The sequence below is a fragment of the Squalius cephalus genome (genome assembly GCF_949319135.1).
Source record: "Squalius cephalus genome assembly, chromosome: 14".
NCBI classification, from domain to species: domain Eukaryota; kingdom Metazoa; phylum Chordata; class Actinopteri; order Cypriniformes; family Leuciscidae; genus Squalius; species Squalius cephalus.
The window spans coordinates 33,440,795-33,467,617 of NC_137135.1; the positions used below are offsets into that span (position 1 = coordinate 33,440,795).

Here is a 26,823-nt window from a genome sequence, read left to right on the forward strand (position 1 = left end):
TTTCTTATATTATTAGTTTAAAAAAAATGACAAATAACTGCAATTTGACATGATGATCCATTTGTGATATTCGTGTTTTTTTTATTTATTTACATTAATTCATAAATCCGCCTGGTGTCACTACAGACCGTTGAATCTCGAATTGTTTCCAGTGTCTCGAAGCTCCTCCTGGTTTTATTGGGGAGGAGACTTAACAGGGCTTTGTTTCAGAGAGACTGGATGTAGAAGAGAGTGTACGAAGGCCTCGTGTTTTCTCCTCGATAAAATGGAATATTGTCTAATTCTTCTTTATTCGTGTTGATGAACTTGGAATACTCTCTTTCATTTCGTGGATTATTGCACGGATTTCATCGGATGTCGCAATGCTCTCGACGTACAGAAGGAAATCTATTGTGTTCTGTATTGTGTTCGTTGTTTTAGAGTGTTGTTGGGACGCGGTGTCAGGGCAGCTCTCTTATTCCGTTTCAGAAGAGGTGAATCCGGGAACATCCGTGGGAAATATCGCTAAGGATCTAAACCTTAATGTTCAGGAACTGGAGTCGCGCGTGTTTCAGATTGTCACGGGATCCAATAAAAAATATTTCGAGGTAAATCTTAAAACTGGGTTTCTGTATGTAAGCGAAAGAATAGACAGAGAGGAGCTCTGCGACAAAGCACTTAAATGTACAGTCAATGTAGAAGCGGTTATCAACAATCCATTAAAGCTTTATCAAATAGAGGTTAATATTGTGGATGTAAACGACAACTCACCGTCTTTCAGTGAGAAATCACAAACGATAGACATTGCGGAAAGCACCCTCCCCGGAGTTAGATTCTCTCTCCATCACGCTACAGACGCAGATGTTGGGAAAAATTCTGTAAATTCTTACAAGCTTAGCTCGAATGAGTATTTTTCGTTGGCTGTACACAAAGGAGGAGATCAGAGTGTGTCTGCTGAGTTAGTGCTGCAGAAAGCTTTAGATCGAGAGAAACAGCCTGTGATCCAGCTCACACTGACCGCTGTAGACGGAGGAACCCCCTCTAAAACAGGCACATCTCTTATCATTATTAAAGTTTTAGATAATAACGATAATACTCCCGTTTTTAGTAAGCCCTTGTATAAAACAACCGTTTTTGAAAATGTGGCTATTGGAACGACGATTGTTGTGTTAAATGCAACAGACCTGGATGAAGGCAGTAACAGTGATATTATTTATTCAATAATCAAAAGAGATCAGAGTAAAATCCTACAGATTTTTGATATCGATCCGAATTCTGGCGCAATCACAGTCAAAGGCAATATAGATTTCGAGGAGAACAACGCATTTGAGATCCGCGCACAGGCCAGTGATAAAGGGCAGCCTCCGATGTCCACGCACTGCAAAGTCCTGGTGGAGGTGCTGGATATTAATGACAATAAGCCAGAGATAACCGTGACGTCACTCCTCAGTACAGTGAAAGAGGACGCCAGTGTTGGCACTGCTGTCGCTCTAGTGTCAGTGATTGACAGGGACGGTGGGAAAAACGGTTTAGTTAATTGCGTTGTGTCCAACAAAGTGCCTTTTAAACTTGAGACGAATTACAAAAATTATTATTCTCTAGTTGTAAATGGACCTCTCGACAGAGAGCGCGCGTCCGTGTATAACGTGACCATCACAGCTACTGATGAAGGGACTCCGCCTCTCTCCAGCACCAGTGTCATTGCTGTACACGTTTCTGATGTGAATGACAACGCGCCGCGCTTTCCAGAGCCCGTCATTAATGTTTATGTGAAAGAGAACAGTCAGATTGGAGCTGTTATTCATACAGTCTCTGCTTTAGATCCTGATGTAGGTGATAATGCCCGGATAACATATTCTTTACTAGAAAGCTCTAAAAGCGGCCCGGTAACATCCATGATCAACATAAACTCTGACAGTGGAGATATACACAGTTTACAGTCGTTTAACTATGAGGAGATCAAAACATTTCAGTTTAAAGTCCAGGCCACAGACTCTGGTGTTCCTCCTCTCAGCAGTAACGTGACTGTAAATGTTTTTATCCTGGATGAGAATGACAACAGTCCCGGGATTCTCGCGCCCTATTCCGAGCTCGGTTCCGTTAACACTGAGAACATTCCCTATTCTGCTGACGCGGGCTACTTTGTGGCCAAGATCAGGGCTGTAGATGCAGATTCTGGTTACAATGCGCTGCTGTCTTTCCACATCTCTGAACCCAAAGGAAACACTCTGTTCCGAATCGGAACCAGCAGCGGGGAGATCAGGACTAAGAGGAGAATGAGTGACAATGACCTGAAAACTCACCCGTTGGTCATTTTGGTGTGTGATAACGGAGAGCCCTCACTGTCAGCGACTGTGTCTATTGATGTTGTGGTTGTTGAAAGCGCAGGTGACGTCAAGACTCCATTCAGACATGCGCCGATAAAGGAGGAGAGTTTCTCGGATTTAAATCTGTATTTGCTGATCGCCATTGTGTGTGTGTCCGTCATCTTTTTACTGAGCCTCATCAGTTTGATAGCTGTAAAATGCCACAGGACAGACGGCAGTTTGGGCAGGTACAGCGCCCCGATGATCACCACACACCCTGACGGGAGCTGGTCTTACTCCAAAGCTACTCAGCAGTATGACGTGTGTTTTAGCTCGGACACACTGAAGAGTGACGTAGTGGTTTTCCCCGCGCAATTTCCGCCTGCAGATGCAGAACTGATCAGTATTAATGGAGGAGACACTTTTACCAGAACACAAACACTCCCTAATAAAGAAAAGGTAAGGCCCGTTTTCTGAAGTGAGATGTTTGTATCTTGTTTTTATATCAAGAATTTAGCAGTTGTGTGTGTGTGTGTGTGTGTGTGTGTGTGTGTGTGTGTGTGTGTGTGTGTGTGTGTGTGTGTGCGCGTGTGTGTGTGTGCATATTTTTCTCCTCCAGTGGGGACTTCAACCTGAATGCTCACTGACTCATGGTGCTCGTGTCACCTTGGGGACCTAAATGGAGGCCCCCATGAGGAAACAAACTTATAAATCATACAGATAGATTTTTATATTTATTTATTTATTTTTTGAAAATTTAAAAAAGCAGAAAGTTTCGTGTGATGGGTTGGTTTAGTGGTATAGGGTTAGCCCTGTAAGGGAAGATAATTTACCGTTTGTACAGTATAAAAACCAACACTTCTATGGAGAGTCCCAAAAACGATAACGAACAAGACTCGCGCGCGTATGTGTATCATGTATGGATGTATGTATGTGTGTGTGTGCGTGTGCATAATTTAACCAAATGTGTGTTTTGATTATTTTCTAGCTTTTTTCCATAATCTCCTGATTATGTTTATTTCGTGGTATTGAAAGTTATTTCAAGAGCGTTCCAATTGCTTACAATTTTAGCAATAACAATAATTTTTATACTAAGACAAAAATTATGTTTCTATGTCATTATCCAGATTTAATCCTTTGTACAGGTCTAATAATATGTTTTCAAAGTATATACAATTATGTGATGGCGATGGGTAGCTTTTGTTTTATTTATCAATATCTGGTGGATTCTTCTCAACATTATCTTTTTTTAGTAGTATAGTATGCCGTTTTGTGATCAGAAAATGCATATTGAGCATGTTTGTCCACACGATGTCACTGGCAGCCCATGTAAGTTTTTTAGTGTCTTTGTGAAGCTCCTCCTTTCGTTGGGCAGGGATCCTCGCCTCGTCAGAGGTCTTTGTTCGAGAGCCCTGTCCGCCTTGGAGTTGCTATCTCGGTGTCTTTGCGAAAGCAGTAAGCCTGTTATGGAATATACAAATTATGTTTTTCTTGTATAACCGACAGTCTTACTAACGGGAGGAAATATGGACATAACAGATGACCTTTGGTGCTTTAAATGGATCTTTATTGTGTTTTTCTTGAATAACTGGAATTACGCAGACGGACAGATTGTTTATTCTGTGTTGGAGGAGGTGAACACCGGGACCACGGTAGGAAATTTAGCAAAGGATCTAAACCTGAATGTACAAGACCTTGAGAGAAGAGGATTTCAAATCGTCACAGGGCCCAACAAAAGATATTTTGATCTAAATGCAAAAAATGGAGTTCTCTTTGTTAGAGAAAAGATAGACAGAGAGGAGCTGTGTGGTCGGAGCTCTAAATGCGCTTTAGAGTTGGAGGCCATTGTTACTGCGCCAATGAACATATACAGATTTGAGGTAAATATTTTAGATGTTAACGACAATGCACCGGTATTTCGTACCTCAAAACTATATCTTAATATTTCTGAACTGACATACCCTGGGCAGAAATTTGCATTACCAAGTGCATTCGATCTTGATGTTGGAGTAAATTCAGTTAAAAGCTACAAGCTGAGCTCAAATGAACACTTTTCTCTGAATGTACAGAGCGGAGGAGAGCAGAGTGTGTCTGCTGAGTTAGTGCTGCAGAAAGCTTTAGATCGAGAGAAACAATCGGTAATCCAGCTCACACTGACCGCTTTAGACGGAGGAAAACCTCCAAAGTTTGGTACGACACAGATAATAGTTAATGTAGTAGATGTGAACGATAATATTCCTGTGTTCAACAAGCCACTTTATAAAGCGCAAATAGCAGAGAATTCACCTATCGGTGCTTCTGTGATCACAGTGAACGCAAAAGATGCAGACGAGGGTCTTAATGGCGAAGTCATATACTCGTTTATAAACCATGATAATGATAACATTGTAAACGCTTTTTCAATCAATCCAGTTAGTGGCGAAATAACTGTCAAAGGCCCAGTAGATTACGAAGAATCTCCTGCAGTTGAGATTCGCGTTCAGGCCGAGGATAAAGGACAAAATCCACGAGCTTCATATTGTAAAGTCTTACTCGAAATAATTGATGTAAATGATAACGTACCAGAAATAAGCATAATGTCTTTGCTAAATGAAGTGAGAGAGGATTCTTCTCCAGGTACAATGGTGGGATTAATCACAGTAAAAGATGGCGACGCTGGTAAAAATGGTGTAGTGCAGCTTAAAATAAAAGACTCGGTGAAATTTAAATTAGAGAATACTTATAAAAACAGATATTCCTTAGTGGTAGATGGGCCTCTAGACAGAGAGCGCGCATCCGTGTATAACGTGACCATCACAGCTACTGATGAAGGCACTCCGCCTCTCTCCAGCACCAGTGTCATTGCTGTACACGTTTCTGATGTGAATGACAACGCGCCGCGCTTTCCAGAGCCCGTCATTAATGTTTATGTGAAAGAGAACAGTCAGATTGGAGCTGTTATTCATACAGTCTCTGCTTTAGATCCTGATGTAGGTGATAATGCCCGGATAACATATTCTTTACTAGAAAGCTCTAAAAGCGGCCCGGTAACATCCATGATCAACATAAACTCTGACAGTGGAGATATACACAGTTTACAGTCGTTTAACTATGAGGAGATCAAAACATTTCAGTTTAAGGTTCAGGCCACAGACTCTGGTGTTCCTCCTCTCAGCAGTAACGTGACTGTAAATGTTTTTATCCTGGATGAGAATGACAACAGTCCCGGGATTCTCGCGCCCTATTCCGAGCTCGGTTCCGTTAACACTGAGAACATTCCCTATTCTGCTGACGCGGGCTACTTTGTGGCCAAGATCAGGGCTGTAGATGCAGATTCTGGTTACAATGCGCTGCTGTCTTTCCACATCTCTGAACCCAAAGGAAACAATCTGTTCCGAATCGGAACCAGCAGCGGGGAGATCAGGACTAAGAGGAGAATGAGTGACAATGACCTGAAAACTCACCCGTTGGTCATTTTGGTGTGTGATAACGGAGAGCCCTCACTGTCAGCGACTGTGTCTATTGATGTTGTGGTTGTTGAAAGCGCAGGTGACGTCAAGACTCCATTCAGACATGCGCCGATAAAGGAGGAGAGTTTCTCGGATTTAAATCTGTATTTGCTGATCGCCATTGTGTGTGTGTCCGTCATCTTTTTACTGAGCCTCATCAGTTTGATAGCTGTAAAATGCCACAGGACAGACGGCAGTTTGGGCAGGTACAGCGCCCCGATGATCACCACACACCCTGACGGGAGCTGGTCTTACTCCAAAGCTACTCAGCAGTATGACGTGTGTTTTAGCTCGGACACACTGAAGAGTGACGTAGTGGTTTTCCCTGCGCAATTTCCGCCTGCAGATGCAGAACTGATCAGTATTAATGGAGGAGACACTTTTACCAGAACACAAACACTCCCTAATAAAGAGAAGGTAAGGCCCGTTTTCTGAAGTAAGATGTTTGTATCTTGTTTTTATATCAAGAATTTAGCAGTTGTGTGAGTGTGCGCGCATGTTTTTCTCTCCCAGTGGGGACTTCAACCTGAATGCTCATGACTCATGGTGCTCGTGTCACCTTGGGGACCTAAATGGAGGCCCCCATGAGGAAACAAACTTATAAATCATACAGATAGATTTTTTTTTTTAATTTATTTATTTTTTTAATTTTTTTTTGAAAATTTAAAAAAGCAGAAAGTTTCGTGTGATGGGATGGTTTAGTGGTAGGGTTAGTGTAAGGGAAGATAATTTGCCGTTTGTACAGTATACAAACCAACACTTCTATGGAGAGTCCCAAAAAGATAACGAACAAGACTCGCGCGCGTATGTGTATCATGTATGTATGTATGGATGTATGTGTGTGCATAATTTCACCAAATGTGTGTTTTGATTATTTTCTAACTTTTTTCCATAATCTCCTGATTATGTTTATTTCGTGGTATTGAAAGTTATTTCAAGAGCGTTCCAATTGCTTACAATTTTAGCAATAACAAGACAAAAATTATGTTTATATGTCATTACCCAGATTTAATCCTTTGTACAGGCCTAATAATATGTTTTCAAAGTATATAAAATTATGTAATGGCGATGGGTAGCTTTTGTTTTATTTATCAATATCTGGTGGATTCTTCTCAACATTATCTTTTTTTAGTAGTATAGTATGCCGTTTTGTGATCAGAAAATGTTGCATATTGAGCATGTTTGTCCACACGATGTCACTGGCAGCCCATGTAAGTTTTTTAGTGTCTTTGTGAAGCTCCTCCTTTCGTTGGGCAGGGATCCTCGCCTCGTCAGAGGTCTTTGTTCGAGAGCCCTGTCCGCCTTGGAGTTGCTATCTCGGTGTCTTTGCGAAAGCAGTAAGCCTGTTATGGAATATACAAATTATGTTTTTCTTGTATAACCGCCAGTCTTACTAACGGGAGGAAATATGGACATAACAGATGACCTTTGGTGCTTTAAATGGATCTTTATTGTGTTTTTCTTTAATAACTGGAATAACGCAGACGGGCAGATTGTTTATTCTGTGTTGGAGGAGGTGAACACCGGGACCACGGTAGGAAATTTAGCAAAGGATCTAAACCTGAATGTACAAGACCTTGAGAGAAGAGGATTTCAAATCGTCACAGGGCCCAACAAAAGATATTTTGATCTAAATGCAAAAAATGGAGTTCTCTTTGTTAGAGAAAAGATAGACAGAGAGGAGCTGTGTGGTCGGAGCTCTAAATGCGCTTTAGAGTTGGAGGCCATTGTTACTGCGCCAATGAACATATACAGATTTGAGGTAAATATTTTAGATGTTAACGACAATGCACCGGTATTTCGTACCTCAAAACTATATCTTAATATTTCTGAACAGACATACCCTGGGCAGAAATTTGCATTACCAAGTGCATTCGATCTTGATGTTGGAGTAAATTCAGTTAAAAGCTACAAGCTGAGCACAAATGAACATTTTTCTCTGGATGTACAGAGCGGAGGAGAGCAGAGTGTGTCTGCTGAGTTAGTGCTGCAGAAAGCTTTAGATCGAGAGAAACAAGCGGTAATCCAGCTCACACTGACCGCTTTAGACGGAGGAAAACCTCCAAAGTTTGGTACGACACAGATATTAGTTAATGTAGTAGATGTGAACGATAATATTCCTGTGTTCGACAAGCCACTTTATAAAGCGCAAATAGCAGAGAATTCACCTATCGGTGCTTCTGTGATCACAGTGAACGCAAAAGATGCAGACGAGGGTCTTAATGGCGAAGTCATATACTCGTTTATAAACCATGATAATGATAACAGTGTAAACGTTTTTTCAATCAATCCAGTTAGTGGCGAAATAGCTGTCAAAGGCCCAGTAGATTACGAAGAATCTCCTGCAGTTGAGATTCGCGTTCAGGCCGAGGATAAAGGACAAAATCCACGAGCTTCATATTGTAAAGTCTTACTCGAAATAATTGATGTAAATGATAACGTACCAGAAATAAGCATAATGTCTTTGCTAAATGAAGTGAGAGAGGATTCTTCTCCAGGTACAATGGTGGGATTAATCACAGTAAAAGATGGCGACGCTGGTAAAAATGGTGTAGTGCAGCTTAAAATAAAAGACTCGGTGAAATTTAAATTAGAGAATACTTATAAAAACAGATATTCCTTAGTGGTAGATGGGCCTCTAGACAGAGAGCGCGCGTCCGTGTATAACGTGACCATCACAGCTACTGATGAAGGCACTCCGCCTCTCTCCAGCACCAGTGTCATTGCTGTACACGTTTCTGATGTGAATGACAACGCGCCGCGCTTTCCAGAGCCCGTCATTAATGTTTATGTGAAAGAGAACAGTCAGATTGGAGCTGTTATTCACACAGTCTCTGCTTTAGATCCTGATGTAGGTGATAATGCCCGGATAACATATTCTTTACTAGAAAGCTCTAAAAGCGGCCCGGTAACATCCATGATCAACATAAACTCTGACAGTGGAGATATACACAGTTTACAGTCGTTTAACTATGAGGAGATCAAAACATTTCAGTTTAAAGTTCAGGCCACAGACTCTGGTGTTCCTCCTCTCAGCAGTAACGTGACTGTAAATGTTTTTATCCTGGATGAGAATGACAACAGTCCCGGGATTCTCGCGCCCTATTCCGAGCTCGGTTCCGTTAACACTGAGAACATTCCCTATTCTGCTGACGCGGGCTACTTTGTGGCCAAGATCAGGGCTGTAGATGCAGATTCTGGTTACAATGCGCTGCTGTCTTTCCACATCTCTGAACCCAAAGGAAACAATCTGTTCCGAATCGGAACCAGCAGCGGGGAGATCAGGACTAAGAGGAGAATGAGTGACAATGACCTGAAAACTCACCCGTTGGTCATTTTGGTTTGTGATAACGGAGAGCCCTCACTGTCAGCGACTGTGTCTATTGATGTTGTGGTTGTTGAAAGCGCAGGTGACGTCAAGACTCCATTCAGACATGCGCCGATAAAGGAGGAGAGTTTCTCGGATTTAAATCTGTATTTGCTGATCGCCATTGTGTGTGTGTCCGTCATCTTTTTACTGAGCCTCATCAGTTTGATAGCTGTAAAATGCCACAGGACAGACGGCAGTTTGGGCAGGTACAGCGCCCCGATGATCACCACACACCCTGACGGGAGCTGGTCTTACTCCAAAGCTACTCAGCAGTATGACGTGTGTTTTAGCTCAGACACACTGAAGAGTGACGTAGTGGTTTTCCCCGCGCAATTTCCGCCTGCAGATGCAGAACTGATCAGTATTAATGGAGGAGACACTTTTACCAGAACACAAACACTTCCAAATAAAGAGAAGGTAAGACATTCAAAATCGTTATTAAATTGTTGACTTTTACTAGGTGGCTTGCTGGCAGGTTGATTCTCATTTACATACTATATATAAGCTAAATCTTTTAGTATATATATATATATATATATATATATATATATATATATATATATTAAATAATTATAAAGTATTTTAGTATTTTACACTGATTTTTGGATTTATTTTTATCCAGTTCCCATTTTATAATCTTTGCATTTGGAGGTTGATGTTTTTATTAATTAATTAATCAATTTATTTTTTTTTCATTTTTTTTACAATGTGTTTCCTTTAGTTTTGTTCAACTCATGCTCAGCAAAAATGTCTCACAAAGAGACATTGTCGCTCACGGTCAACAGTACAGGTTCAGACAGACTTTGTCCATTGCACTTAAAACATATTTAGCCTTGCAATATATACATATTTTTCTCAGTTCCACACTAGCTATGTACACCCACAAGGTGTCATCAGCGACCTGCGTTGAAATTATTACTATTTTTATAATTCTCTTAGAGACTCCTCCCTGTTTTGGGGCAGGGCGTTTGAGCTCGAGCAGTGCTTTGTTCGTGAGAAGCCACAATAGAGGATTTCTGATTTGCAGCGCAGTACATGGTTTATTTTACTACAACAGTGTGCGAATGTGTTTAGTTTGTCCTCTGGATGTGGTGTTGACGGATCATGGCGAATTCACTAAAGGAACGAAATATATTGTGGATATATCTGACTGTATTTTATTTCCTTCCGAGGATGTTTTCTGGGCAAATTGTGTTTTCTGTGTCGGAGGAGGCCAGTCCTGGGACTACCGTTGGCAATATAGTCAAAGATTTAAACCTTAATTTGCAAGAACTGGAACACCGTGGATTTCAGATCGCTTCTGGACCCAACAAGAGGTATTTCGATGTAAATATGAAAACGGGAATACTGCAAATTAAAGAGAAAATAGACCGAGAGGAGCTATGCGAACGCAATTTAAAATGTGCTTTAGAATTGGAGGCCATTGTTAATTCGCCATTGAACATGTACCGATTTGAAGTAAATATATTAGATATAAACGACAATTCTCCCACATTTCACTCCTCGTCGTTACAATTAAATGTATCTGAGGCGGCATTTATAGGTGAAAAATATTCTTTACCAAGTGCTGATGATGCGGATGTGGGCAGTAATTCAGTTAAAAGCTACAAGCTGAGTCCGAATGAACACTTTTCTCTGGATGTACAGAATGGAGGAGAGCAGAGTGTGTCTGCTGAGTTAGTGCTGCAGAAATCTTTAGATCGAGAGAAACAGCCTGTGATCCAGCTCACACTGACCGCTGTAGACGGAGGAAAACCTCCAAGGACAGGGACAATACATGTAATTGTTAATATCATAGATGCGAACGACAATATTCCTGTGTTTACAAAGTCGCTTTACAAAACTCGAATTCCAGAAAATGCTCCCATTGGAACTTCCGTTATTACAGTACATGCGAGTGATGCGGACGAAGGAATAAACGGAGAGGTAGTATATTCATTCATAAAACATGTCAATGATAAACACATCGAATCTTTCGCAATTAATCAAGTGTCTGGTGAAATTACAGTTCAAGGTAAATTAGACCACGAGTCAAACAATGCTATTGAAATACGTGTGCAAGCGAAAGATAGAGGTTCACTACCAAGAGCAGCTCATTGTAAAGTATTGGTCGAAATAATGGACGTTAACGACAATATTCCTGAAATATCTGTTACGTCTCTTGTTAATGTTGTTAAGGAAGGGTCACCAAAAGGGACAATGGTCGGTCTGATTACAGTAAAAGACAGTGATTCTGGTGAAAATGGATCTGTAAAATTGAAAATAATTGATTCCCTTCCGTTTGAATTACAGAACACATATAAAAATAAATATTCTCTAGTGGTAGATGGACCTCTCGACAGAGAGCGCGCGTCCGTGTATAACGTGACCATCACAGCTACTGATGAAGGCACTCCGCCTCTCTCCAGCACCAGTGTCATTGCTGTACACGTTTCTGATGTGAATGACAACGCGCCGCGCTTTCCAGAGCCCGTCATTAATGTTTATGTGAAAGAGAACAGTCCGATTGGAGCTGTTATTCATACAGTCTCTGCTTTAGATCCTGATGTAGGTGATAATGCTCGGATAACATATTCTTTACTAGAAAGTTCTAAAAGTGGCCCGGTAACATCCATGATCAACATAAACTCTGACAGTGGAGATATACACAGTTTACAGTCGTTTAACTATGAGGAGATCAAAACATTCCAGTTTAAAGTCCAGGCCACAGACTCTGGTGTTCCTCCTCTCAGCAGTAACGTGACTGTAAATGTTTTTATCCTGGATGAGAATGACAACAGTCCCGGGATTCTCGCGCCCTATTCCGAGCTCGGTTCCGTTAACACTGAGAACATTCCCTATTCTGCTGACGCGGGCTACTTTGTGGCCAAGATCAGGGCTGTAGATGCAGATTCTGGTTACAATGCGCTGCTGTCTTTCCACATCTCTGAACCCAAAGGAAACACTCTGTTCCGAATCGGAACCAGCAGCGGGGAGATCAGGACTAAGAGGAGAATGAGTGACAATGACCTGAAAACTCACCCGTTGGTCATTTTGGTGTGTGATAACGGAGAGCCCTCACTGTCAGCGACTGTGTCTATTGATGTTGTGGTTGTAGAAAGCGCAGGTGACGTCAAGACTCCATTCAGACATGCGCCGATAAAGGAGGAGAGTTTCTCGGATTTAAATCTGTATTTGCTGATCGCCATTGTGTGTGTGTCCGTCATCTTTTTACTGAGCCTCATCAGTTTGATAGCTGTAAAATGCCACAGGACAGACGGCAGTTTGGGCAGGTACAGCGCCCCGATGATCACCACACACCCTGACGGGAGCTGGTCTTACTCCAAAGCTACTCAGCAGTATGACGTGTGTTTTAGCTCGGACACACTGAAGAGTGACGTAGTGGTTTTCCCCGCGCAATTTCCGCCTGCAGATGCAGAACTGATCAGTATTAATGGAGGAGACACTTTTACCAGAACACAAACACTTCCAAATAAAGAGAAGGTAAGACATTCAAAATCGTTATTAAATTGTTGACTTTTACTAGGTGGCTTGCTGGCAGGTTGATTCTCATTTACATACTATATATAAGCTAAATCTTTTAGTGTGTGTTTGCTCTTTGCCAGGAGTTTACCCCCTGTAGTTTGTGCTGTCCATGGTGCTGATAGCACTGACTATCAATTTCAAAGACTTTACGATCATGGATTTTACAGATGGCTTTATTTGTTTAGTCATTTTAGCACTTGTTTTTATGTAGTAATTGCGGTTTGCCTGTTTTTAATTGCAGCATGTAAACTACATGAGCGTTTGTGTCTATTGGCTTTTAAACCCATGTCACACTAATTTTACTCATGAATAAATATTAGATTATTAATCATATATATATATATATATATATATATATATATATATATATATATATATATATATATATATATATACATACATACATACAAATATATATGAAAGAATTATAAAGTATTTTAGTATTTTACACTGATTTATTATTTTTATCCAGTTACCATTTTATAATCTTTGCATTTGGAGGTTGATATTTTTATCAATTTAATTTTTTATTTTATTACAGTGTGTTTCCTTTAGTTTTGTTAAACTCATGCTCAGCAAAAATGTCTCACAAAGAGACATTGTCGCTCACGGTCAACAGTACAGGTTCAGACAGACTTTGTCCATTGCACTTAAAACATATTTAGCCTTGCAATATATATTTTTCTCAGTTCCACACTAGCTATGTACACCCACAAGGTGTCATCAGCGACCTGCGTTGAAATTATTACTATTTTTATAATTCTCTTAGAGACTCCTCCCTGTTTTGGGGCAGGGCGTTTGAGCTCGAGCAGTGCTTTGTTCGTGAGAAGCCACAATAGAGGATTTCTGATTTGCAGCGCAGTACATGGTTTATTTTACTACAACAGTGTGCGAATGTGTTTAGTTTGTCCTCTGGATGTGGTGTTGACGGATCATGGCGAATTCACTAAAGGAACGAAATATATTGTGGATATATCTGACTGTATTTCATTTCCTTCCGAGGATGTTTTCTGGGCAAATTGTGTTTTCTGTGTCGGAGGAGGCCAGTCCTGGGACTACCGTTGGCAATATAGTCAAAGATTTAAACCTTAATTTGCAAGAACTGGAACACCGTGGATTTCAGATCGCTTCTGGACCCAACAAGAGGTATTTCGATGTAAATATGAAAACGGGAATACTGCAAATTAAAGAGAAAATAGACCGAGAGGAGCTATGCGAACGCAATTTAAAATGTGCTTTAGAATTGGAGGCCATTGTTAATTCGCCATTGAACATGTACCGATTTGAAGTAAATATATTAGATATAAACGACAATTCTCCCACATTTCACTCCTCGTCGTTACAGTTAAATGTATCTGAGGCTGCCTTTATAGGGGAAAGGTATGCATTACCAAACGCCTTTGACGCAGATGTGGGCAGTAATTCAGTAAAGAACTACAAGCTGAGTCCAAATGAACACTTTTCTCTGGATGTACAGAATGGAGGAGAGCAGAGTGTGTCTGCTGAGTTAGTGCTGCAGAAATCTTTAGATCGAGAGAAACAGCCTGTGATCCAGCTCACACTGACCGCTGTAGACGGAGGAAAACCTCCAAGATCAGGAACAATAAATTTAATTGCTAAAATAATAGACGTAAACGATAATATTCCTTTATTCACAAAGTCACTTTACAAATCTCGAATTCAAGAAAATGCTCCCATTGGAACTTCCGTTATTACAGTACATGCGAGTGATGCGGATGAAGGAATAAACGGAGAGGTAGTATATTCATTCATAAAACATATTAATGATGAAAATATCGAATCGTTTGCAATTAATCAAGTGACTGGTGAAATAACAGTTCAGAGTAAATTAGACCATGAGTCAAACAATGCTATTGAAATACGTGTTCAAGCCAGAGACAAAGGCTCGACTCCAAGAGCAGCTCATTGTAAAGTATTGGTCGAAATAATGGACGTTAACGACAATATTCCTGAAATATCTGTAACGTCTCTTGTTAATGTTGTTAAGGAAGGGTCACCAAAAGGGACAATGGTCGGTCTGATTACAGTAAAAGACAGTGATTCTGGTGAAAATGGATCTGTAAAATTGAAAATAATTGATTCCCTTCCGTTTGGATTACAGAACACCTATAAGAATAAATATTCTCTAGTGGTAGATGGACCTCTCGACAGAGAGCGCGCGTCCGTGTATAACGTGACCATCACAGCTACTGATGAAGGCACTCCGCCTCTCTCCAGCACCAGTGTCATTGCTGTACACGTTTCTGATGTGAATGACAACGCGCCGCGCTTTCCAGAGCCCGTCATTAATGTTTATGTGAAAGAGAACAGTCAGATTGGAGCTGTTATTCATACAGTCTCTGCTTTAGATCCTGATGTAGGTGATAATGCCCGGATAACATATTCTTTACTAGAAAGCTCTAAAAGCGGCCCGGTAACATCCATGATCAACATAAACTCTGACAGTGGAGATATACACAGTTTACAGTCGTTTAACTATGAGGAGATCAAAACATTTCAGTTTAAGGTTCAGGCCACAGACTCTGGTGTTCCTCCTCTCAGCAGTAACGTGACTGTAAATGTTTTTATCCTGGATGAGAATGACAACAGTCCCGGGATTCTCGCGCCCTATTCCGAGCTCGGTTCCGTTAACACTGAGAACATTCCCTATTCTGCTGACGCGGGCTACTTTGTGGCCAAGATCAGGGCTGTAGATGCAGATTCTGGTTACAATGCGCTGCTGTCTTTCCACATCTCTGAACCCAAAGGAAACACTCTGTTCCGAATCGGAACCAGCAGCGGGGAGATCAGGACTAAGAGGAGAATGAGTGACAATGACCTGAAAACTCACCCGTTGGTCATTTTGGTTTGTGATAACGGAGAGCCCTCACTGTCAGCGACTGTGTCTATTGATGTTGTGGTTGTAGAAAGCGCAGGTGACGTCAAGACTCCATTCAGACATGCACCGATAAAGGAGGAGAGTTTCTCGGATTTAAATCTGTATTTGCTGATCGCCATTGTGTGTGTGTCCGTCATCTTTTTACTGAGCCTCATCAGTTTGATAGCTGTAAAATGCCACAGGACAGACGGCAGTTTGGGCAGGTACAGCGCCCCGATGATCACCACACACCCTGACGGGAGCTGGTCTTACTCCAAAGCTACTCAGCAGTATGACGTGTGTTTTAGCTCAGACACACTGAAGAGTGACGTAGTGGTTTTCCCTGCGCAATTTCCGCCTGCAGATGCAGAACTGATCAGTATTAATGGAGGAGACACTTTTACCAGAACACAGACACTGCCAAATAAAGAGAAGGTAAGATAAGTTAATACTTAGGTTTTTTTTTTTTTTTTTTTTTTTTTTTCTCATTATCTTCTTTTTTTATTTCTGGCAATATAAGGCTTTGCTCCGATTTTGAGCTGAATATCTAACTGGCATCCTCTCTTTTGTCTTGATTATGTATTGTTTTGCAAAATATCGTTTTTCGTTAGAGTTTTTGCACAGTGGACATTGCATTATTTGATCTGGTTTATTCTTAAAATGTTTTTGGAGCTGTTCGGGGTACTGAACACCTCGCGTCCGAACGCCAAGATGGGAGATATTATGTCTTATCAGGAGAAAAAAAATGGCACGTATAGTACAGCTTTTCAAAGTAACGAAACTTAATTTTCCCTTTTTTTTCTTCTTCTTTTTTTTTTTTTTTTTTTGTGTGTGTGCAATGTGCACTGACAAAACATACAACCATGAAACCGTATACAGTTAAGTTTTGGTAGATTTTAATCATCAATTAATATTAATGTTAAATAATATGACTACAATATTCATTTTGAAATGCATCTACGGCACGTTTAGACATTGGCTATCTTTTCACTGAATTATTATCTACTTTGCCTCAATTTGTCCGCGCGGTGTCGTCAGAGACCGAGATTTTCTCTTACCACAGCTGTAAAGCTCCTCCTCGGTTAAGGGAGGGTTCGGTTTATCACGTGATGCTTTTGTTCGTGAAAGGCCACATTACCGTGTCTCTGTTTTTGCTGGAGCAGTGAGGAATTACGGCGTTGTAGTGATTATTACCGCATGGATGAAACGGATATTTGAAAGGAATTATGAAAATGTCAAAACAAGGATTTAAATCGTGGATGTATTTTATTGCAGCGTTTTCCATTTGGAATATTACCGATGGACAGATTGTGTATTCAATATCAGAGGAGACTGATCCGGGAACCACAGTGGGAAATATAGCAAAGGATGTGAACCTAAATCTTCCGGAATTAGAGCTTCGTGGGTTTCAGATCGTTTCAGGCCCAAATCAGAGGTATTTCAATGTTAATTTGAAAAGTGGTGTTCTCCTCGTCAAAGAGAGAATAGACAGGGAACAGTTGTGCGGAAGGAGCAGCAAATGCTCTTTGGAATTAGAAGCCATTGTTAACTCCCCATTAAACATGTATCGACTGGAGGTGAATGTTTTAGACATAAACGATAACACTCCTACTTTCAAGTCGCCAAAGACAGAACTAAATATTGTGGAATCAGCCTTCCCTGGCGAGAGATTTACTTTACCAAGTGCGTTTGACGCGGATGTGGGCAGTAATTCGGTGAAAAGCTACAAGCTCAGCCCGAATGAGCATTTCTCTTTGGATGTACAGAGCGGAGGAGATCAGAGTGTGTCTGCTGAGTTAGTGCTGCAGAAAGCTTTAGATCGAGAGAAACAGCCTGTGATCCAGCTCACACTGACCGCTGTAGACGGAGGAAAACCTCCAAGATCAGGAACATCACTAATTATTATTAATGTGGAGGATGTGAATGATAACATCCCTGTATTTAGCCAATCTCTTTACAAAACACGAATTATGGAAAATGCGCCTCCAGGCACCTCTGTTGTCACGGTCCACGCTAGAGACGCTGACGAGGGCTTGAACGGAGAAATTATTTATTCAATGATACGCAGTGATGATGACAATGTTGCTAACGCTTTTACCATTGATTCCGTCAGTGGCCTCATCTCTGTTGTGGGGAACATTGATTACGAAGCAAGCAATGCCGTAGAAATTCGCGTCCAAGCAAAAGACAAAGGTCCTAAACCAAGGGCTAGTCATTGTAAAGTTTTAGTTGAAATTATTGATGTTAATGATAATGTACCTGAAATTTCCGTCACATCTCTCGCTGAAACGGTGAGAGAAGACGCTACTGCTGGTACAATGGTGGGACTGGTTACCGTTAAAGACGGAGACGGTGGAAAAAACGGTGCTGTTGTTCTAAAGATACGCGATTCTCCACCTTTTCGCATACAGAATACCTATAAGAATAAATATTCTCTAGTGGTAGATGGACCTCTCGACAGAGAGCGCGCGTCCGTGTATAACGTGACCATCACAGCTACTGATGAAGGGACTCCGCCTCTCTCCAGCACCAGTGTCATTGCTGTACACGTTTCTGATGTGAATGACAACGCGCCGCGCTTTCCAGAGCCCGTCATTAATGTTTATGTGAAAGAGAACAGTCAGATTGGAGCTGTTATTCATACAGTCTCTGCTTTAGATCCTGATGTAGGTGATAATGCCCGGATAACATATTCTTTACTAGAAAGCTCTAAAAGCGGCCCGGTAACATCCATGATCAACATAAACTCTGACAGTGGAGATATACACAGTTTACAGTCGTTTAACTATGAAGAGATCAAAACTTTTCAGTTTAAGGTTCAGGCCACAGACTCTGGTGTTCCTCCTCTCAGCAGTAACGTGACTGTAAATGTTTTTATCCTGGATGAGAATGACAACAGTCCCGGGATTCTCGCGCCCTATTCCGAGCTCGGTTCCGTTAACACTGAGAACATTCCCTATTCTGCTGACGCGGGCTACTTTGTGGCCAAGATCAGGGCTGTAGATGCAGATTCTGGTTACAATGCGCTGCTGTCTTTCCACATCTCTGAACCCAAAGGAAACAATCTGTTCCGAATCGGAACCAGCAGCGGGGAGATCAGGACTAAGAGGAGAATGAGTGACAATGACCTGAAAACTCACCCGTTGGTCATTTTGGTGTGTGATAACGGAGAGCCCTCACTGTCAGCGACTGTGTCTATTGATGTTGTGGTTGTTGAAAGCGCAGGGGACGTCAAGACTCCATTCAGACATGCGCCGATAAAGGAGGAGAGTTTCTCGGATTTAAATCTGTATTTGCTGATCGCCATTGTGTGTGTGTCCGTCATCTTTTTACTGAGCCTCATCAGTTTGATAGCTGTAAAATGCCACAGGACAGACGGCAGTTTGGGCAGGTACAGCGCCCCGATGATCACCACACACCCTGACGGGAGCTGGTCTTACTCCAAAGCTACTCAGCAGTATGACGTGTGTTTTAGCTCGGACACACTGAAGAGTGACGTAGTGGTTTTCCCCGCGCAATTTCCACCTGCAGATGCAGAACTGATCAGTATTAATGGAGGAGACACTTTTACCAGAACACAAACACTCCCTAATAAAGAAAAGGTAAGATTTTAGCATTTAATAAGTTGCAAAATATTTATGCCTAAGCATATGAAATATTGGGTTTTGTACTTTTCAGAGCATTACTCCTCTTCGTGGCCTCATGTTCTTTTATAATTCCATTTATGTGCATTCCCTTGATCAGCTAATTGAAGTGATTGTATTGATATTTGATCATTGTGTTTTAAGGTGTAAGGTTGCGCTCTGTGCTGATGGTTTTGTAGCCACTCTTGTAACTGTCCGAGGTCCTGAAGTGTATCTCATTTCCTTTTTGCGTGACAGGGTGGTGTCCCTTCTTGCAGTGGTATTTAATGTTTTTTTATTTAATTTTAGGTTGAATTATTAGTCCCCTTTAAGTTATAGTTAGATATACATATACAGTAGATAAACTTAAAAGGACGAAAAATGGGTATATGAAAAAAAAAAAAAAATTATATATATATATATATGTGTGTGTGTGTGTGTGTGTGTGTGTGTGTATATATATAATTGAACGTTTTTTTAAATAAACAAAACATGTTTATAAAAAAGATAATAAATAAAACGTTCCCTAATCATAAGTCACTTTTCAGCTGATTTGAGAGAAAGAAAAGTCTCAGTATATTATTGAAAATATTTCTGTAACAGCATTCAAATTTTTGATCCCGCTGTACAGCATGCGTATATTTTATTTGATCTTTTTCCACAAGATGTCACTATGACTCTACACATTTCTATGTTCATCATTTTGCAAAGCTCCTCCCTGTTTGGGGAGTGTTTTGTTTCTTGCGGAGCGCTTTGTTCTCCAGTCTTCGGTCCGTGTTTGATAGAGATTCACAGTGTTGTGCTTGCCTCTGGAAATACCTGTTTGTTTTCAAACGGCTATGGTTACGGAATATAGATACAATGGTGCGACAACGACAAAAGACGTCGATCTTTCTCATTGTATGTTTTTGCATTTGGAAATTCTCTAATGGCCAGATTATGTATTCCGTGTCGGAGGAGGCAAAACCGGGGACAACTGTCGGGAATTTAGCAAAGGACTTCAGCCTGAATTTAGACGATCTGGAGCTTCGGGGATTTCGTATCGTTTCAGGTCAGAATGAGAGGTATTTCGACCTAAATCGAAAGACGGGAACACTTCATATTAAAGACAGAATAGATAGAGAGGAGCTATGCGGACGAAGCTTAAAATGTGTGGTGGAACTGGAGGCCATTGTAAATTCTCCGTTGAATATGTACCGTTTTGAAGTAAACGTTTTAGATATAAATGATAATGCACCTGCATTTGCCTCCGAGAAAAAATATCTGAATATTTCAGAGCTGGCTTTGCCAGGGGATAGGTTTCCGTTACAGAACGCGTTTGACGCAGATGTGGGCAGTAATTCTATAAAGAGCTACAAGCTTAGTCCAAATGAACACTTTTCTCTCGATGTACAGAGCGCAGGAGAGCAGAGTGTGTCTGCTGAGTTAGTGCTGCAGAAAGCTTTAGATCGAGAGAAACAGCCTTTAATTCATCTCACACTGACCGCTCTAGACGGAGGAAAACCTCCAAGATCAGGAACAATGGAGATAACCGTAAATGTTGAGGATGCAAATGATAACATTCCGGTATTTAGTAAATCACTTTATAAAGCTCGTGTTAGTGAGAATGCGCCACATGGTACATCAGTTATAACTGTTCATGCGAATGATTTAGATGAGGGTCTGAATGGCGAAGTAGTTTATTCTCTTCTCAATCATGACTCTAACAAAAACACAATGCCATTTGCTATAGATTCCACTTCCGGTTTGATATCTGTCCAAGGCAATATAGACTACGAAGAATATGCTGCAATTGAAATACGTGTCCAGGCAAAAGATAAAGGCCCAAACCCAAGAGTGGCTCACTGTAAAGTTTTAATTGAAATTCTCGATATTAATGATAATATACCTGAAATATCAGTGACATCTCTCGCTGAAACTGTGAGAGAGGACGCTGGAGCGGATACAATGGTGGGGTTAATAACTGTTAAAGACGGGGATGCGGCTAAAAACGGTGCTGTAATTCTTAAGATACGCGATTCTGTACCATTCAAAGTACAAAATACTTACAAAAATAAATATTCGCTGGTAGTAAACGGCCCTCTAGACAGAGAGCGCGCGTCCGTGTATAACGTGACCATCACAGCTACTGATGAAGGCACTCCGCCTCTCTCCAGCACCAGTGTCATTGCTGTACACGTTTCTGATGTGAATGACAACGCGCCGCGCTTTCCAGAGCCCGTCATTAATGTTTATGTGAAAGAGAACAGTCAGATTGGAGCTGTTATTCACACAGTCTCTGCTTTAGATCCTGATGTAGGTGATAATGCCCGGATAACATATTCTTTACTAGAAAGCTCTAAAAGCGGCCCGGTAACATCCATGATCAACATAAACTCTGACAGTGGAGATATACACAGTTTACAGTCGTTTAACTATGAGGAGATCAAAACATTTCAGTTTAAAGTCCAGGCCACAGACTCTGGTGTTCCTCCTCTCAGCAGTAACGTGACTGTAAATGTTTTTATCCTGGATGAGAATGACAACAGTCCCGGGATTCTCGCGCCCTATTCCGAGCTCGGTTCCGTTAACACTGAGAACATTCCCTATTCTGCTGACGCGGGCTACTTTGTGGCCAAGATTAGGGCTGTAGATGCAGATTCTGGTTACAATGCGCTGCTGTCTTTCCACATTTCTGAACCCAAAGGAAACACTCTGTTCCGAATCGGAACCAGCAGCGGGGAGATCAGGACTAAGAGGAGAATGAGTGACAATGACCTGAAAACTCACCCGTTGGTCATTTTGGTTTGTGATAACGGAGAGCCCTCACTGTCAGCGACTGTGTCTATTGATGTTGTGGTTGTTGAAAGCGCAGGTGACGTCAAGACTCCATTCAGACATGCGCCGATAAAGGAGGAGAGTTTCTCGGATTTAAATCTGTATTTGCTGATCGCCATTGTGTGTGTGTCCGTCATCTTTTTACTGAGCCTCATCAGTTTGATAGCTGTAAAATGCCACAGGACAGACGGCAGTTTGGGCAGGTACAGCGCCCCGATGATCACCACACACCCTGACGGGAGCTGGTCTTACTCCAAAGCTACTCAGCAGTATGACGTGTGTTTTAGCTCAGACACACTGAAGAGTGACGTAGTGGTTTTCCCCGCGCAATTTCCGCCTGCAGATGCAGAACTGATCAGTATTAATGGAGGAGACACATTTACCAGAACACAAACACTCCCTAATAAAGAAAAGGTAAGACATTCAAAATCGTTATTAAATTGTTGACTTTTACTAGGTGGCTTGCTGGCAGGTTGATTCTCATTTACATTCCATATATAAGCTAAATCTTTTAGTGTGTGTTTGCTCTTTGCCAGGAGTTTACCCCCTGTATTTGGTGCTGTCCATGGTGCTGATAGCACTCTGAGTTCGAGGTACATGTCTGGCATCCTCTTTGTTGTCAGTCTAAATTATTTGGGTAGAATTTTTTTTTCTTGTTTTTCTTTTTTTTTTTAGAGTGCACGTGAAACACGTGTTCTGTTTATCTGTTGCATAGTGGGCAAGCGTAACATGGTTTATTGTTAAAGTGGAATTGGAGCTGGCCGTGGTACTGAACACCGCCCGGCCAAATAGCAGATATTTGTCACGGCGTATCAGACATGAATCTTTGTTTCCCTCATTGTTGGAATGATAACGTTTATATTGCGCAATACAGGTAAAAAGAAGAAAAAAAAAAGTAGGCTATATATATATATATATATATATATATACTGTATATATATATAATTATTTATTTTTTTGGTACGAGGTGATATATTTACCAAAAACACAAGCTGCTTAATTCTGTAAATGGATTCAGACTTACTCTGTTTACATGCGTTTCATTTTCAAACATTTGTCCTATGTTCTGAAAGTCAAGATATTTGTGTGTGTCTTTGTGGTGTTCAAGTAATATTTTAATTGTCATTTTAAATAATTCGTTTATCTGCCATACAGTTGAAACCGTTTTAAACAATGTTTATATTTATTCTGGTTGATTAGTTATAGAAGTAATGACAGAATTACACTTTATTTATTTATTTGACATTTTATGATCACTTAAAACAGAGAATATATTGCTTTTGCTTTGTTGATGTGATTGTCAAATTTGTCCGCGCGATGTCAGTATCTGACTGTTGTGTGAGCTTTCAGGACATGGCGAGGCTCCTCCTTATTTTCCTTCTTCGTTCGTCCTGCAAAAGGGCTTTGTTAGTCGTCCGCCATTGTCCTCGGATACAGTCCACTCGTGGATTTAGCAGGAAACATTTTACGGACATGCGGGAGGATTTCAGTGATTTAACTTGCCTAACAGTGATTTTGTAAAATGGCTTTACCAGAAGGACGTATTTTCAAATCGTGGATATTTTTCGGTGCCTTTCTTCGCTTTGGGATTTTTACAGATGGGCAGATTGTGTATTCCATATCAGAGGAGGCAAACCCAGGCACGACTGTTGGAAATTTAGTTAAGGATTTTAACTTGAATCTACAGGACATTGAAAGACGTGGATTTCAAATTGTGTCGGAGAACAACGGAAGGTATTTCGATTTAAATATAAAGACTGGTGTTCTTCACGTTAAGGAGAGAATAGACCGAGAGGAGCTATGCGAACAGAATGTGAAGTGTTCATTACCTCTGGAAGCAATTGTTAACTCCCCTTTGAATATATATAGATTTGAGATAAACGTACTAGATATTAATGATAATCCACCAATATTTCGTATCTCAAAGACAACAATAAATATTACGGAGTTAGCTATTCCAGGGGAGCAGTTCGCTCTACCAACCGCGTTAGACGCAGATGTGGGCAGTAATTCAGTAAAGACCTACAAGCTGAGTCCAAATGAACACTTTTCTCTGGATGTACAGGGCGGAGGAGAGCAGAGAGTTTCTGCTGAGTTAGTGCTGCAGAAAGCTTTAGATCGAGAGAAACAGCCTGTGATCCAGCTCACACTGACCGCTGTAGACGGAGGGAAACCTCCAAGATCAGGAACAATGCAGATAATAGTAAATGTTGAAGATGTAAACGATAACATTCCTGTTTTCAGTAAACCGTTGTATAAAGCTCGCGTAAATGAAAACGCGCCGCCGGGTACTTCTATTATTACAGTTCAGGCCAGCGACCCAGATGAGGGCGTAAATAGTCAGATTGTTTATGCTTTGGCTAACCACGATAATGATAAAAACGTCGATTCATTTTCAATAAACCCGGAAACTGGCGAGATTACGGTGAAAGGTGATGTGGATTATGAAAGACAAAATGCTGTGGAGCTCCGCGTGCAGGCGAAAGATAAAGGGCATAAACCAAGAGCGTCTCTTTGTAAAGTGCTACTGGAAATTGTAGATATTAACGATAATGTTCCAAAAATCTCTGTAACATCGTTGGTTAATACTGTAAAAGAAGATGCTCCGATTGACACAATGGTTGGAATGATAACGGTAACTGATAATGATGCTGGTAAAAACGGACAGGTAACCTTAAAGATTCAGGGATCTGTTCCTTTTAAAGTTCAGAACTCGTACAAGAATTATTATACTTTAGTTGTTAACGGACCTCTCGACAGAGAGCGCGCGTCCGTGTATAACGTGACCATCACAGCTACTGATGAAGGGACTCCGCCTCTCTCCAGCACCAGTGTCATTGCTGTTCATGTTTCAGATGTGAATGACAACGCGCCGCGCTTTCCAGAGCCCGTCATTAATGTTTATGTGAAAGAGAACAGTCAGATTGGAGCTGTTATTCACACAGTCTCTGCTTTAGATCCTGATGTAGGTGATAATGCCCGGATAACATATTCTTTACTAGAAAGCTCTAAAAGCGGCCCGGTAACATCCATGATCAACATAAACTCTGACAGTGGAGATATACACAGTTTACAGTCGTTTAACTATGAGGAGATCAAAACATTTCAGTTTAAGGTTCAGGCCACAGACTCTGGTGTTCCTCCTCTCAGCAGTAACGTGACTGTAAATGTTTTTATCCTGGATGAGAATGACAACAGTCCCGGGATTCTCGCGCCCTATTCCGAGCTCGGTTCCGTTAACACGGAGAACATTCCCTATTCTGCTGACGCGGGCTACTTTGTGGCCAAGATCAGGGCTGTAGATGCAGATTCTGGTTACAATGCGCTGCTGTCTTTCCACATCTCTGAACCCAAAGGAAACAATCTGTTCCGAATCGGAACCAGCAGCGGGGAGATCAGGACTAAGAGGAGAATGAGTGACAATGACCTGAAAACTCACCCGTTGGTCATTTTGGTTTGTGATAACGGAGAGCCCTCACTGTCAGCGACTGTGTCTATTGATGTTGTGGTTGTTGAAAGCGCAGGTGACGTCAAGACTCCATTCAGACATGCGCCGATAAAGGAGGAGAGTTTCTCGGATTTAAATCTGTATTTGCTGATCGCCATTGTGTGTGTGTCCGTCATCTTTTTACTGAGCCTCATCAGTTTGATAGCTGTAAAATGCCACAGGACAGACGGCAGTTTGGGCAGGTACAGCGCCCCGATGATCACCACACACCCTGACGGGAGCTGGTCTTACTCCAAAGCTACTCAGCAGTATGACGTGTGTTTTAGCTCGGACACACTGAAGAGTGACGTAGTGGTTTTCCCCGCGCAATTTCCGCCTGCAGATGCAGAACTGATCAGTATTAATGGAGGAGACACTTTTACCAGAACACAAACACTCCCTAATAAAGAGAAGGTAAGATAAGTTAACAGCCTATATGTTTCGTTTTATTGGTGAATTACGTATTTGCTCCTATTTCGATGTACATATCTAACTGGCATCCTCTCTGTTGTCAGTCTTAATTATTTGGGAAGATTTTTTTTTTTTTTTTTGTATATAAAATATTTGTGTGTTTTTTTTTAGAGTGCACATAAAACATGGAACTTGTGTATTTATTGCATAGTGGACAAACGCTGTTCTACATGGTTTATTGTTGGAGTGGAATTGGAGCTGTTCATGGTACTGAACACCGCCCGTCCAAATAGCAGATATTTGTCACGGCGTATCAGACATGAAACGTCTCATGTTTCTTTTTTCCCCACATTGTTGGAATGATAACGTTTATATTGCACTATACAGGTTAAAATAAAAGGGAAATTTTCTTTTGGCACGAGGTGACACATTTACCAAAACACATGCTGCTTAATACTCTAAATGGTTTGCATCGCAATCTTACTCATTTTACACGCGTTTCATCTTCAAACATTTTTCCTATATATGTTCTGATAGTCAATATATTTTAGTGAGTCGTTATGGTGTTCAAGTAATATTTTAATTGACATTTTAAATAATTCGTTTATTTGCCATACATTTGAAACAGTTTTAAACCATTTTTATATAGAACTACTGCATTCTGTTTGATTATTTATAGAAGTAATGATATAATTACAGTTTATTTATTTGACATTTTTTGATCACTTAAAACTGAGAATATATTGCTTTTGATTTGTTGATGTGATTGTCAAATTTGTCCGCGCGATGTCAGTATCTGACTGTTGTGTGAGCTTTCAGGACATGGCGAGGCTCCTCCTTATTTCCCTTCTTCGTTCGTCCTGCAAAAGCTTTGTTAGTCGTCCGCCATTGTCCTCGGATACAGTCCACTCGTGGATTTAGCAGGAAACATTTTACAGA

At 41.0% G+C, this 26,823-nt stretch overlaps 8 protein-coding genes across 13 annotated transcripts in view; all 8 read left to right on the plus strand.

The window, feature by feature from the left end:
• The window catches only part of LOC307170769 (protocadherin alpha-C2-like), a gene marked incomplete at its 5' end in the record, with an annotated part of 184,187 nt that overhangs the window by 106,545 nt on the left and 50,819 nt on the right, over nucleotides 1–26,823 (plus strand). Inside the window, one exon of one of the 6 annotated variants that reach the window (XM_079892045.1) lies at nucleotides 10,143–12,626. The exons of the other annotated variants lie outside the window; for them this stretch is intronic. Within the exon in view, the coding sequence (XP_079748171.1) occupies nucleotides 10,248–12,626 (2,379 nt within the window). Of the gene's footprint in view, nucleotides 1–10,142; nucleotides 12,627–26,823 lie in introns of those variants that run through there. 6 annotated transcript variants of the gene reach the window in all.
• Nucleotides 210–2,762, plus strand: LOC307170783 (protocadherin alpha-3-like; the record flags this gene model as incomplete). Its single annotated transcript, XM_079892079.1, has 1 exon — nucleotides 210–2,762. The coding sequence occupies exon 1, from the start codon at nucleotides 363–365 to the stop codon at nucleotides 2,760–2,762; it is 2,400 nt and encodes a 799-aa protein (XP_079748205.1). The 5' UTR covers nucleotides 210–362.
• LOC307170879 (protocadherin alpha-3-like) lies at nucleotides 3,812–6,208 on the plus strand (the record flags this gene model as incomplete). The annotated part of the gene is made up of 1 exon (XM_079892189.1): nucleotides 3,812–6,208. One exon carries the CDS (start codon nucleotides 3,812–3,814, stop codon nucleotides 6,206–6,208), a length of 2,397 nt encoding a protein of 798 aa, XP_079748315.1.
• Nucleotides 7,096–9,593, plus strand: LOC307170880 (protocadherin alpha-3-like; the record flags this gene model as incomplete). Its single annotated transcript, XM_079892190.1, has 1 exon — nucleotides 7,096–9,593. The coding sequence occupies exon 1, from the start codon at nucleotides 7,182–7,184 to the stop codon at nucleotides 9,591–9,593; it is 2,412 nt and encodes an 803-aa protein (XP_079748316.1). The 5' UTR covers nucleotides 7,096–7,181.
• LOC307170787 (protocadherin alpha-3-like) lies at nucleotides 13,559–15,990 on the plus strand (the record flags this gene model as incomplete). The annotated part of the gene is made up of 1 exon (XM_079892083.1): nucleotides 13,559–15,990. The coding sequence occupies exon 1, from the start codon at nucleotides 13,603–13,605 to the stop codon at nucleotides 15,988–15,990; it is 2,388 nt and encodes a 795-aa protein (XP_079748209.1). The 5' UTR covers nucleotides 13,559–13,602.
• LOC307170881 (protocadherin alpha-3-like) lies at nucleotides 16,661–19,160 on the plus strand (the record flags this gene model as incomplete). Its single annotated transcript, XM_079892191.1, has 1 exon — nucleotides 16,661–19,160. The coding sequence occupies exon 1, from the start codon at nucleotides 16,773–16,775 to the stop codon at nucleotides 19,158–19,160; it is 2,388 nt and encodes a 795-aa protein (XP_079748317.1). The 5' UTR covers nucleotides 16,661–16,772.
• Nucleotides 19,939–22,856, plus strand: LOC307170782 (protocadherin alpha-3-like). Its single transcript, XM_079892078.1, has one exon. It carries the CDS (start codon nucleotides 20,031–20,033, stop codon nucleotides 22,431–22,433), a length of 2,403 nt encoding a protein of 800 aa, XP_079748204.1. The 5' UTR covers nucleotides 19,939–20,030; the 3' UTR covers nucleotides 22,434–22,856.
• LOC307170785 (protocadherin alpha-3-like) lies at nucleotides 23,509–26,775 on the plus strand (the record flags this gene model as incomplete). The annotated part of the gene is made up of 1 exon (XM_079892081.1): nucleotides 23,509–26,775. One exon carries the CDS (start codon nucleotides 23,509–23,511, stop codon nucleotides 25,894–25,896), a length of 2,388 nt encoding a protein of 795 aa, XP_079748207.1. The 3' UTR covers nucleotides 25,897–26,775.